This window comes from Gobio gobio, assembly GCF_949357685.1.
Source record: "Gobio gobio genome assembly, chromosome: 21".
NCBI lineage: Eukaryota > Metazoa > Chordata > Actinopteri > Cypriniformes > Gobionidae > Gobio > Gobio gobio.
Genome location: NC_137117.1, coordinates 1,210,497 through 1,223,754, shown reverse-complemented (window position 1 = coordinate 1,223,754; position 13,258 = coordinate 1,210,497). Strand labels below are relative to the sequence as shown.

The 13,258-nt window shown below is 40.8% G+C and overlaps 1 protein-coding gene across 1 annotated transcript; it reads left to right on the top strand.

Annotated features, from left to right (window-relative positions):
- Positions 1-7,800: 7,800 nt before the first annotated feature.
- Positions 7,801-12,030, top strand: LOC307117421 (uncharacterized protein). The gene is made up of 4 exons (XM_079802247.1): positions 7,801-8,127; positions 8,232-8,552; positions 10,084-10,223; positions 11,053-12,030. The coding sequence occupies exons 1-4, from the start codon at positions 8,082-8,084 to the stop codon at positions 11,146-11,148; spliced, it is 603 nt and encodes a 200-aa protein (XP_079658373.1). The 5' UTR covers positions 7,801-8,081; the 3' UTR covers positions 11,149-12,030.
- The last annotated feature ends 1,228 nt before the right edge of the window (positions 12,031-13,258 follow it).

Sequence of the window (13,258 nt, the reverse complement as noted above, 5' to 3'; positions counted from 1 at the left end):
AGCTGGAGCTACAGTTAAATCTTTATTAGTGGACGCAAAATCCAAAACATATTACAATAAAGGGTTTGCATAGATTAAAGCTTGAATTCCAAAAGCTGAAGTGATCAACTATTGAGCTCAGTCTGGAAACCTGTACATTCATTTCTACTGCTTCTGTTACACTTTTGTGGGAACCAATCACAGACTGGCTTATCCACCTGGCGCGCTATTGGCTGGTTTAACACGATGACGGATAGAGAAGAGATGGGTCGATGCCCGTTGATCACGCCTCTTGTGGTCTGATTGGTTGAAGGGCTATCCAATTGCACACAGTCATTTGAATTATGCTCGTTTATCACGCCTCTTGTGCAGGAGAAAATCCAGAGCAGACTCCCTAGACAAATGTTCAATCTTAAATTGAGCTGGATCTGGTGATAGCCAATGAGGGACCTCCTTCCTAACACAACACCAGCTTCATGGTGTGTTTTCAACACAGATGTCTTTCAACATGACTGAGCAGCCGTAGGGCTGGAAGAAGACATTTGATGTTTAAGCTTTAAATGGTGTGAGAAAGTGACATAAGCAATAAAGCTACATGAAACACAATCAGGGGTCAGACTGAAACAGATTTCCTGAGATGAGATTTTAAATCACAGTAGATTGAAACTGATGTGACCTTTTTTTTGCTGTTTACACACTACGGCCTCTATTATACGATATGCACAAAAATCAGTTTTGGACTGAGGGTTTGAACAAGTGTTTATGTTATTTAGTGCTTTAATCCTCAGGTATCTCGGAAAAGAGATTCACCGTTTTCTTCACAACCGTCTGCACCGGTTTCCCAATTCTTTCTTCGAAAACAGAGGATCTGTAAAGAAAACAATAAAAAGTTTAGTGAGGAAAGAAAACACAATTGCAAGACATCATACAAACCAAATCAAATAAAAGTGCTGAAGTCAAAGAATAATTCATGCATTTCTGCGTTCACACCGAACATGAATTGAGCGTCAAATTCGTGTCTAGTTGGACGCTTGAACATTTTGGATCCTCTCGCGTGTCCACAGCGAATTGGACGCTCATATAAATCGAGCGTTTGAAGAGAAATAGACGCGCGTTCGAGACGCTCCAGGAGTTGTGGCTGAATGACGGACGCTTTCAGTGTTTTTCTCTTCCGCCTGTCAAGTTCAGACTTGGGACGACACAAGTCTGGTTTCTCTGACGAAAACGAGACCTGTCATTTCGTTAACAAATAAAAACGAGACAAGTGTTAGTGAGGGTGGATTAGAGAAGAGATCAGTCAGAACTGATGACCTGTGTCACAGATGCACATTTGAGTTGTTGACTGTAGAAACTATGGCCGTAGTGTCCGTGACGTCACTCATATGGTCTTGAAGGTAAAGTAGGGACGAGCTGTAGCTCTGCCGGATAAAGGCCAATTTATACTTCTGCGTCGAGTGCACGCAGAGGCCAAACGCATAGACGCGTTGGATACGCCGAACCCTACGCCGTACCCTACGCCGTAGCCTGACGCGCACCTCTCCAAAAATGTAACAACGCGTCAATTCTACGCGGACCGCAAGCGCTGTGATTGGTCTGCCAGAACCCTTCCCTCAGGTCAATAAATAAATAAAAAATCTGCGATAGGAGTGTGTGTGTGTGTCCAGAAATTGGATGATAGTTCCTTACGTCTGCTATAACACACTATTTTGCAGTCCAGCGATTCTTTATGGTAGTAAATAAATACATAGATCCGCTGAATATAGTTTATTTATTTTCTCATTAAAACCAAAGATGTTAATCAGTGATTGTATATCAAGAACAGGGACACATTAGGGTATATTTCGTGAATGAAGTCTCCGCAACAGCAATCGATTGCTGAGCCACCGCTGCTGAAAACAGCGGCCACGAGCTCCGCATGATTTCACAAACGCATTCCAGCGCCAGATCGCCTTATTTAACTTTACTAATCAACTAGAGATGCTAAATTTGTATTAGATACAACAACTCAAGCTGCAAGAAAAGCCGCTCTCTCACTGCTGCTGATATTCCGACATGAATGTACAGATTCTACACATCAAGCTGCTTCTTCTTCGGCTGTTGTCTTGATTACACCATCATGCCCGAGGACACTGCCTCCTAGCGTCTGCATGTGGAATTGCACATTGACGCAGACAACAGCGCAGAAGTATAAATGCTCACGACGGCGTCGCCTACGCGCGTAGCCTACGGCGTACACTCGACGCAGAAGTATAAATTGGCCTTAACAGGAAATGGGCAAAGAGGCGGGACGTGGGCGGAGCTGAGGTGATGACTAACAGACAGCAGACAAACAACAATCCACCTGTCACTCAAAGTGGCCACGCCCTTAATTATGCACAACTTTAAGGCTTTATATAATGCCATTAAAGTCCATAGAGACAGAGCGTATTTAGGCCACGCCCACACCGGGGGGGAAACAATCCAACGCTCTCCATTGACTTTGCATTGCGTGAAGCGCCTCATTGTCATTTCGGACTTATAACAAAAAACAGAACAATGTCTAAAAGCTGATATGTGACAAGGTGTACAGCAAACAAGCTAAACACAGAAATAAGTTTTTATAAGCTGTCGACCCAAAAAAACGAGCGTTTAAGAAGATAAAAGTGGATACAGGCAATACGTAGTGACGCTTCAGCTGAAGAATGGGTCAATTTTGGGATCCTGACACTCAGTGTGTCTCAATATGTCTGTGTGCAGTAAACATTTTGTCACTTAAGTCAAATATCCAAATGTCAGTTTTATATATTATATTTACTGTCTCTGATTACGTTCCCTCTAGTCGCCGTAGTTCTCAGTGTAATATGACCCGCGCGCGCTGTCTAATGCCCTGAATCCACTTTTTTTGTCCTTAAACGCTCGTTTTTTTGGGTCAACAGCTTATAAAAACGTCTGGGTTTTTGCTTCTGGGTTTTGTTTAGCTTGTTTGCTGTACACTTTGTCACATATCAGCTTTAATACATTGTTCAGTTTTTTTTAATAAGTCCGAAATGACAATGAGGCCGCTTCACGCAATACAAAGTCAATGGAGCGCGTTGGATTGTTTCCCCCCCGGTGGGCGTGGCCTTCAGATTATGACGCGTGTCGCTCTGTCTCTATTGTGTGGAGAAAAATCCTGGAATGTTTTCCTCAAAAAAATTTAATTTACTTTCAACCGAAGAAATAAAAACATGAACATCTTGGATGAGGTGGAGTAAATCATCAGGAAATTTTCATTTTGAAGTGAACTAATCCTTTAAAGGGGTGGTAAACCACATTCTTTTGAAGGCTTGACTGTGTTTGTGGGGTGCACTGTAACATGTGTTCATGCTTCGTTTAAAAAAAAATTGCCTTATTTTTCATATATTTGACCTTTATTCTACACTGCTCTGCTCTTGTAAAACGGTCTGATGCTTTCCGGGTTGTATGAAGCCAGTCCCTCAAAAATACGCAGTGGGCTCTGATTGGTTAGCTGGCCCAGTGTGTTCTGATTCGCTAACCGCAGTGCACGTCGGAAACGTCACGCCCCTTACCGGAGGCTGTTCAGTATTAGAAACAACGGCGTCAATAAAACCAAATGAGGCCGAATCAGACCCAGAACATTTGAGTGAAGATGATCGAGCAGAACCTGTTCAGTCCTCAAGAGTAAAGACTGCGGATCTATAATGATCGCTACTGAATGGCACTTTAACTTTTGTATTTTTAGAACGATTATAGCCAAATATCTGTCGCAAGAACTATTAACCCAAAACGAACACTAAGCACTGGCTTTACTATAGTATCCAAATCACACACAGAAGCATGTTTAGCATGCCTGTAGATAAACAATACATAAAAGCTCTAATCAAAGAATCATTTACACTAATGCCAGGTTCGCTGTTGAGGGTGTTTGTAACGTTAGGTGTTCGTCGGATAACGTTAAGTATGAATGAGCATTTAACAGACTGGTTTGCAGAACAGTGTTGTCATCTGTTTACTTCCTTGCTACAACCTATTACAGGAAAACACATAGATGAAAAATAAATCAGACTTACAGGTTGTGGCCCGTAAACAGCTTCTGTTTGTAAATCCAGCTTTCAGGACAAGCCGTTGTGCATATCCTGTATTGAACTCGCGAACATTGTGGAAGTTTGTGTTGTCCTCCGTGAAATGTGCAGCGCGCGCGTCATGCATCCACGCACCGGCAGTGTTTTTTTCACGCAGCTGACGTTGTGCAAATCTGGCATTGAAATCGCGAAGACGGTGGATGTTTCCTCTGTTAGATGTGCTGCAGGAGCCCTGCCCGCGCCTGATTCCCCGCTGACTCAAACACACGTGCATATAACATGCTGTATGTTAAACGCTCTGCAACGCACCCCCGTCCCAATGAAGGCTGAACAGAGCAAGTACACCAGACCTGCAATCCGGATGAAAATAACAGCGTTTCCTTGGCATCGCGGCAACACCACTCCAGCCTTACTATACAACAGCGCCGCGATACAAAATGGCCTCACCCCCCCTTAGTTAATATTCTCGGAGGAGGGGTTTATGTAAATATTGAGCCTGGTGATGTCAGCAAGCCCTGGAGGAATGTGTGTAGTCGCCTACTGGCCGTTTGCTGTAGTCCTTAGAAACTGATTTCTTTAAAAGCAAATATCTCCCTTTGCTTTAAACTTTGAACGTTGTAACTTTGCAGATGTTGTTTATGCTCAAGCAGCAACACTACACGCTAGCCAAAGTTAGAATAGTGAAATCGTGGTTTACCACCCCTTTAACTTATTTCACTATATACAAGTGCTCTTTTAGATCAAATGAGTAGTGACACGGCCATCATTTGTAAGCACTTCTCCTAAATTTCCATGTTAGAAATAACTTTTAGCTGAAAGATTTTCGTGAATATGGATGACTAGACTTTGGTGAATATGGATTATGCAGAGCTGCTCATATTAATTGATAAAAGAATGCATGTAAGTAATACTTGCCTTCCTGCGTCTACAGAAGCAAACAACCCCCGAGATGATGACAATAATCATAACTGGAGGAATAACTGTAAGCCAGAGGAGGTCAGAGGTGGGAGGTTTTGGGGTGGGGGGGTGTTCTGGTGCTGGACTGGTGGAAACTGGTGCTTCTGTAAAATACAACAAGAACACGAACAATTAGAGGATTGCAAACAACCTTTGATTATCATCTTAAAACATTCCTGACCAATCCTACTTTAGCAAATGTTACATTTCAAATGAGGATAAATGAGGATGTGAAAAGATTCAAATGCAGATTATCTAAGAAATAGTGCAAGGCAAGCAATAGTTTTCTCTTTAAATTAGAATCGTACAATAATCTTGATTACTGTAGAATATGGCTCGATACCACAATTTTGTCTTCGGTACGGAACCACAATCTCATACCGAAGTACCGATATTAAATCAATACCATACAGGGTCTGAATTTTGGCGCGGGTATTGCGCATAATTTTACTCACTTTCGCAAGTTTGGGGTTTTATGAAGCGGGAAATTATCGCAAATGTTTATTATTAAATTAATCAAAGATTAATCACATCAAATCAGGCATTTGTTAAAGGGATGGTAAACCACGATTTCACTATTCTAACTTTAGCTAGTGTGTAATGTTGCTGCTTGAGCATAAACAACATCATTAAACAACAAAGTTTAAAGCAAAGGGAGATATTTGCTTTTAAAGAAATCAATTTCTATGGACTACAGCAAACGGCCGGAAGGAACTACAGACATTCCTCCAGGGTTGGTGACATCACCAGCACCAATATTTACATAAACCCCTCCTCCGAGAATATTAAATAAGGGGGGCGAGGCCATTTTGTATCGCGACGCTGTTGTTGGCTGGAGTGGTGTTGTGGTATAGTTAGGCTGGAGTGGTGTTGTGGTATAGTTAGGCTGGAGTGTTGTTGTGGTATAGTTAGGCTGGAGTGGTGTTGTGGTATAGTTAGGCTGGAGTGGTGTTGTGGTATAGTTAGGCTGGAGTGGTGTTGTGGTATAGTTAGGCTGGAGTGGTGTTGTGGTATAGTTAGGCTGGAGTGGTGTTGCGGTATAGTTAGGCTGGAGTGGTGTTGTGGTATAGTTAGGCTGGAGTGGTGTTGTGGTATAGTTAGGCTGGAATGGTGTTGTGGTATAGTTAGGCTGGAGTGGTGTTGCGGTATAGTTAGGCTGGAGTGGTGTTGCGGTATAGTTAGGCTGGAGTGGTGTTGTGGTATAGTTAGGCTGGAGTGTTGTTGTGGTATAGTTAGGCTGGAGTGGTGTTGTGGTATAGTTAGGCTGGAGTGGTGTTGTGGTATAGTTAGGCTGGAGTGTTGTTGCGGTATAGTTAGGCTGGAGTGGTGTTGTGGTATAGTTAGGCTGGAGTGGTGTTGTGGTATAGTTAGGCTGGAGTGGTGTTGCGGTATAGTTAGGCTGGAGTGGTGTTGTGGTATAGTTAGGCTGGAGTGTTGTTGTGGTATAGTTAGGCTGGAGTGGTGTTGTGGTATAGTTAGGCTGGAGTGGTGTTGTGGTATAGTTAGGCTGGAGTGTTGTTGCGGTATAGTTAGGCTGGAGTGGTGTTGTGGTATAGTTAGGCTGGAGTGGTGTTGTGGTATAGTTAGGCTGGAGTGGTGTTGTGGTATAGTTAGGCTGGAGTGGTGTTGTGGTATAGTTAGGCTGGAGTGGTGTTGTGGTATAGTTAGGCTGGAGTGGTGTTGCGGTATAGTTAGGCTGGAGTGGTGTTGCGGTATAGTTAGGCTGGAGTGGTGTTGCGGTATAGTTAGGCTGGAGTGGTGTTGTGGTATAGTTAGGCTGGAGTGGTGTTGTGGTATAGTTAGGCTGGAGTGGTGTTGTGGTATAGTTAGGCTGGAGTGGTGTTGTGGTATAGTTAGGCTGGAGTGGTGTTGCGGTATATTTAGGCTGGAGTGGTGTTGCGGTATAGTTAGGCTGGAGTGGTGTTGCGGTATAGTTAGGCTGGAGTGGTGTTGTGGTATAGTTAGGCTGGAGTGGTGTTGTGGTATAGTTAGGCTGGAGTGGTGTTGTGGTATAGTTAGGCTGGAGTGGTGTTGTGGTATAGTTAGGCTGGAGTGGTGTTGTGGTATAGTTAGGCTGGAGTGGTGTTGTGGTATAGTTAGGCTGGAGTGTTGTTGTGGTATAGTTAGGCTGGAGTGGTGTTGTGGTATAGTTAGGCTGGAGTGGTGTTGTGGTATAGTTAGGCTGGAGTGGTGTTGTGGTATAGTTAGGCTGGAGTGGTGTTGTGGTATAGTTAGGCTGGAGTGTTGTTGTGGTATAGTTAGGCTGGAGTGGTGTTGTGGTATAGTTAGGCTGGAGTGTTGTTGCGGCATAGTTAGGCCGGAGTGGTGTTGCTGTATAGTTAGGCCGGAGTGGTGTTGCGGTATAGTTAGGCCGGAGTGGTGTTGCGGTATAGTTAGGCCGGAGTGGTGTTGCGGTATAGTTAGGCCGGAGTGGTGTTGCGGTATAGTTAGGCCGGAGTGGTGTTGCGGTATAGTTACACCCCCAGCGTTTGAGAGCAGAGAATGCTGCTCATTTTTTCAGGTTTTTGATAAGCTATTTTATGTACTTCCCGGATTTTTTTATGATTCAAATTTGGCTGGGTGGTTAATAACACATTTATCTGTGGTGTGAGGAACTCAGAACACATGTTTAGTTTTGACTTTACAGGGACTTTAACGCTGAGGGTGTGTGTGGATCATAGACTGTAAAAGGTGTGGATGTAGTTCTTGACGCTTGAGGGTGTGAGCACCTAAACCTTAACGCTGAGGGTGTGTGACTGTGTGTGGATGTAGTTCTTGACGCTTGACTGAAGAGGAAGAGGGCGTGTCTGTTCGGCTTCACTGTCGCTCGTGTGGTTTGTTTCCCTTCGGCTGTCTGACTGTGACAGCGTGCAGTGCTTTTATAAGTCGCTTTGTCGCTCAATTCATGGAATTCTACAAATGCAAAGTGTGGTCTGCAACTGTTTTGCTGCCAGTCTCATAAGAAGAAGGAAAGAGAGCCGCTATTGAACAGTTAAGGACTTTACCTTACGCGTTATAATTGACTGAGCTCTTCTGCGTTACACATTTCTAAGATAATCTTTATTTTGCTGAACTTTGCTTACGATGAAAACATCAATTGAAGTTATTATCAATTTGGCACTTTTTTCAGGTAAGTTAGGCGGGGTGTTCATGTGATGGGTGGATTCTTGTATACTGAAAAACGTCCTGTCAGTTTATGTCTTATTATTCTAATGCAGTGTTTGTGATTTCCAGCTCTGGCTGTTGCTGGCTCGAAGATCGAGGCCACCGATGGACAGAATGTCACGATATATTTCAACATCGATGAAGTGGAGAAAGCAGATCTTGTGAGGATTAGCTTTAAAGGAGACAATGAGGGAAAGCGTCTTATAGCTCAGATTCCTTGGAGATATAATATTCCTCCTCCATCTGGAGTATCAATGGAAGTTGAGAAAGGACGTGTGTGTGTGAACATCCAGAAAGTGAGCAGCTCCAGCTCAGGACTTTATGAAGCACTAGCACTAGCTGGCTTTGGAAAGGACGTGTGTAAGATGAAAGCTACACTTGTTGTAAAGGGTGAGTGTGCTACTATAATATCTCTGTTTGCCTGTAATGTGCCAGAATCAGGATTATGAAAATAATAATATAAAGGGCCATTCCACCGAATGAGTGACATTTGTTTGCTGTAACTCTTCAAAATGAATCATGTTACCAAAACTCATGTGCCATTTAAACATTTCTTTAAAAGCATGTCAATTAATTCCTCTGTTTTCCCTTCAAGAAAGTGTTATTTATTGTTGATTTAATATTAAAATTCAAATATTTGTGACTAAAAACCACTCTATGAAGACAAGGTGTATTTTAATAAAATGCCATTTGTTCATTTTAAAGAAGAAAACAGTTGTATAAATGATGTACTTTTTTTTTTTTTTAAGTAAAATTTAGTAACATGATTGAACACTGGGTAACAGGAATGAGTGTGCTTGTGTGTGTTAGAGAGCGTTTACATGGCTGGCTGTGTGTGAGATAGATTTCGGTGTTAAAGAACGGAGACAGAAAGGGAAGTGATAAGATGGTTGTGGGTGTGCTTTACTCATTCCTTTGCTTTATGCCTTTGGTGTGTTTCCGGCAGCTGTAGTATGGGTTCTCTCTTCAACAAAAGATAAGAAAAGACAAAAACGTTTAAGTCACTTTGTGGTGGACTGGCTCCCTGATGGTATTCACATTGTAAAACTTATCCTAAATGTCTACAATTTAAGTAATTTCAACTGTAAAACTCATAAATCAGGTGAATATTATAATATTCACACTATTAAATCAACCAAACAGAGGACTCTACTCACTCCTGTTATTTTACAGGTTTTTACAGGACTGAGTATTTTTTGCAATTGACAAATTGCTGCATGGCGTACAGGACACTGGGAAAACTTGCATAGTTAATATTTTTTAAATAAACCAATAACATCTAAGAAATAATATAGGTAACAACAGGACAGTACGTTGAGATTGTAACAATTATATTTCATGATAAAGTTTAGGTTTAGATACCGTAGTTTTTATTAATGTTTTAAATTATATATATTTTAAATTTGCAGTTAGATTAGTGTTCAGGACACTTTGCTTAATAATGCATTTTAGAGTTTATTTTCATATTAATACAATGTCCTGGGGACAGAAATGTTTCCCATTTGGTGGAATGGCTCATAAATGGTGGTGATTTTGCTCATAAAGCTGTAAAAACTTGAGCTGGAATGACTCGTGACTTTGCTAATCGCTGTATCTGCTGTTTTCATATAAAGACATTAAATTAGATAATTATTTTAATTACATAGTAGTAATATAATTTAAAACCGCAGAGACTGTGAATGCTTTTTGCAAAATCCTCAGTTGAAAACAATTATACGATTTTTAACAATCATAACATTTAGGCGATGATGTAAATAATCATGTGATGCATTGTTTGATCCACAGCATAAACTATTGCTTGCATAATTTCTTTAATAATTTGTTGAATGCTGTGCAAACTCACAGATCCTTCATACACTTTGACTTTGATAAGAGTTGATTCTCTGTTTGTGATTCTCCTGTTCCTGTTTTTATTTTACAGAAGCATCATTTTCCTCCACTATCGCTCCACCACACTCCTCCACCCCAAAACCTCTGACCTCTGACCTCCTCTGGCTCTGGGCTTTAATTCCTCTAGTTATTGTCATCTTGGGGGGCGTTTGCTTCTGTAAATACAGGAAGGCAAGTATAAATTACATTTATTCTTTTATCGATGGATATGAGCAGCTCTGCTGTTCTGATAATCTGAGTCTAGAAGAAACTTTCATCTGAAAGATTTTGGCTAATAATGTGGGAATTTATGAGCAGCTCTGAGGGGCGTCACTACTAATTTAAGAACAATATTTTCAAGCACTAACACTAAAAGTAGCAGCTGAACCCAGGACAGTTTCAATGTCCCCCTCAGGATTTCTATATCCCTAAAGATTGACTCAAATGATCTGAAGCCTGCTGCTGTTGTCAATCTGTGACGCTGACCATTAAATAACGTCTGAATCGCTGATGTGATTACTTTTAAACTCAGAGATGCAATTACATCTCCTACTGCAAATCGAAACAACCCCATTACAAATGTTTGGACAACTATATACTTGATAAGATCTTAAACTGTCTTTAATTTCTATATAAGTCATTTTTCTAGTTATCCTCCGTCTGAAATGAGCAAAACTGAAACTGATCTTAAACTCTTTGACTCAGCTTTAAACTGATATTAAGTCGGTCTCTGTTCGGGACAGCCTTTTAATGGTGGTGAAGGTAAAAAAAAAACAGTGAAAGAAACAATAAACAGTGTCACTTGTGCCAAAAAAGAAAAAGAAAGGGAGTAAAGAAGGACACTGACTCTACAGCCACACTGACTCTAGCTCATAAGAAGGATTGCGTACCTTAAACTGAACGTCGCTGAAATGCATAAATGAAGCTTTGACTTCAGCATCTTTTTATTTGATTGGGTTTATCAGATGTCTTGTGATTGTGTTTTTTCACTAAGCTCAGTTTTCTGTTGTTTTCTCTTCAGGTCCTGTGTTTTGGGAATCTGGAACCGGGTGAAGTGAAGGTTGTCATGGACGGTTGTAAAGCAAACGGTAAAGCTCTGCTCCAACAGATCATCTGATAGAGACGCTGAACACTTGCTCAAACCGTCTGATTTTGGAATCCGTAGAGTGTAAACGGCAAAAGAAGTCACATCAGTTTCAATCTGCCTTCACTTTCAAATCCTGTTCCAGACTCATCTCTTGAAATCTGACCCTGATTGTGTTTCATAGCTTCATTCATGTCACTTTCTCACACCATGTAAAGCTTAAACTACGGCTACTCTGTAAATGTTAGTCATTCACGCGAGTATTTCCTTTTGGCATGAAAACCACATCCTGACGGTCTGCATTAAGCTTCAAACTTTACTGAACGAGCGTCAAACAGCAGAACTCAGTCGAGAGGGAGACGATTCATATTCAGCACAAAAACATTAATTTAGCAGAAATATCTGATGTTGAACGCTAAATTTAAGTTTAAAAGTCAACATGTAATTCAAGTATATATTTATTTTATTTTGTGTGTTCCTGCAAAACATCCCTCTTAACACACTTGAGTTTGTGTTTTTCTTTAATATAATTTTAATGAAACTATTTAAACTGACCTTTTGCTTAGCTAACTTATTTTGCACATCATGTACGGCACAGATATACCCTTATGAAAATTAACCATTGTTTTATTAGATAGTGAATCCATATTTTTTGCCATATTGATTACCGTTCATATAATACACAAATATCATATAGCTAAACTATGGTTAATTTGTAGTGTAAAAAAAAATGCAGTAACTACAATAACCCAGTTTTATTTATTATTATTTTGGTTTTGTTCATTTGTAAAACCATGGTTGATTTTTGTAAGGTATATTCACTATGTATGTGTTCATAGCACTGACACGTTTGTTTGAAGGACCGCATTGGGCAGCAATGGTCTGCTTTGTCAATAAAAAAATGTTTTTTATATGAATATTCTGTGTCATTCTTTAATGGTTTTGCTCAGTTTGAAATCACAGAGAAATGTTTTGTTGACACGGTAAGAATGAAGAGAAATGTTTGGTCATGTGATGCTGATCTTTAGAATCAAATGTGTGCTGGTCAGGCTGTGAAATCATCAGTACTTTCACAATTAAAAAAATATAGAAGTAAAATGTTTACATGGAGTGGCTAAAGACCACAGACAGTCATTTTAGTGTCAAAGATAAGTTACTGATGAGAGTGTGTGTTGCTGAATAAAGCCACTGGTTCTCTGTTGAAGTTTTATTCTCAGATGTGGAGAAGGCTTGACATAACATGACATTTAAAACACCTGTATGAATATAAACATGAACATTTAAAATACACAGTCATGTAAATAAATACCAAGCTTTACATTCCCAAGTGTAGTTTGTCTGTATCTGGATATAATAATGATCAACACAAGCACACACTCGTCCTCTGGGATATCTCTTCATCATCATCATCTTCATCTTCATCATCGCTCTCACTCTTCCTCCTCCTCCTGTGTGAATGAACATGGCCGCACTGAACTCTGGGATATCTCTTCATCATCATCATCCTCATCATCATCATCATCTCTCTCACTCCTCCTCCTCAGTGCTGTGTGAATGAACATGGCCGCACTGAACTCTGGGATATCTCTTCATCATCATCCTCATCGCTCTCACTCTTCCTCCTCCTCAGTGCTGTGTGAATGAACATGGCCGCACTGAACTCTGGGCCGGTTCTGCTCGGGTCTCCTCTACAGAGAGAGGAACATCCACACACTGACCATACACTTCTATACACACACTGCCTGCAGATTTAACACAAGATGAAGATCAACTTAAACACACTGTATTATTACAGGACAGATCTTCATGTGGGTTAAATGTCGAGTGTGTTAATAAATGAATAATAAAGAATAATCATACCGTCAGAGGGACAAACAGAAGTCATCATCCTCCAGAGAGCAGACAGACAGCAGAAAACTGATGGACACACACACCCTGGACAGATACACACACACACACACACACACCATGACTTATTTCAAACCAGTTACATTTTGATTTGATATGGAATATGGAGTCATTATATAAAGATGATGAAGGTGGTCTTAAAGCGATTGACTTTGATATTATGAATGGGGTCATCACTTAGGGTGAACTCAGGGTGATTGGGACTTTCCAAAGCATCTCAAATGGCAAAAAGTGT

What these genes read in the sequence shown, in the direction of transcription:
- LOC307117421 (XM_079802247.1), top strand. Translation starts at nt 8,082, where the DNA reads ATGAAAACATCAATTGAAGTTATTATCAATTTGGCACTTTTTTCAG. An exon ending in CAATTTGGCACTTTTTTCAG is followed by an intron (nt 8,128 to 8,231) that starts GTAAGTTAGGCG and finishes TGTGATTTCCAG; the next exon opens with CTCTGGCTGTTGCTGGCTCG. An exon ending in AGCTACACTTGTTGTAAAGG is followed by an intron (nt 8,553 to 10,083) that starts GTGAGTGTGCTA and finishes TTTATTTTACAG; the next exon opens with AAGCATCATTTTCCTCCACT.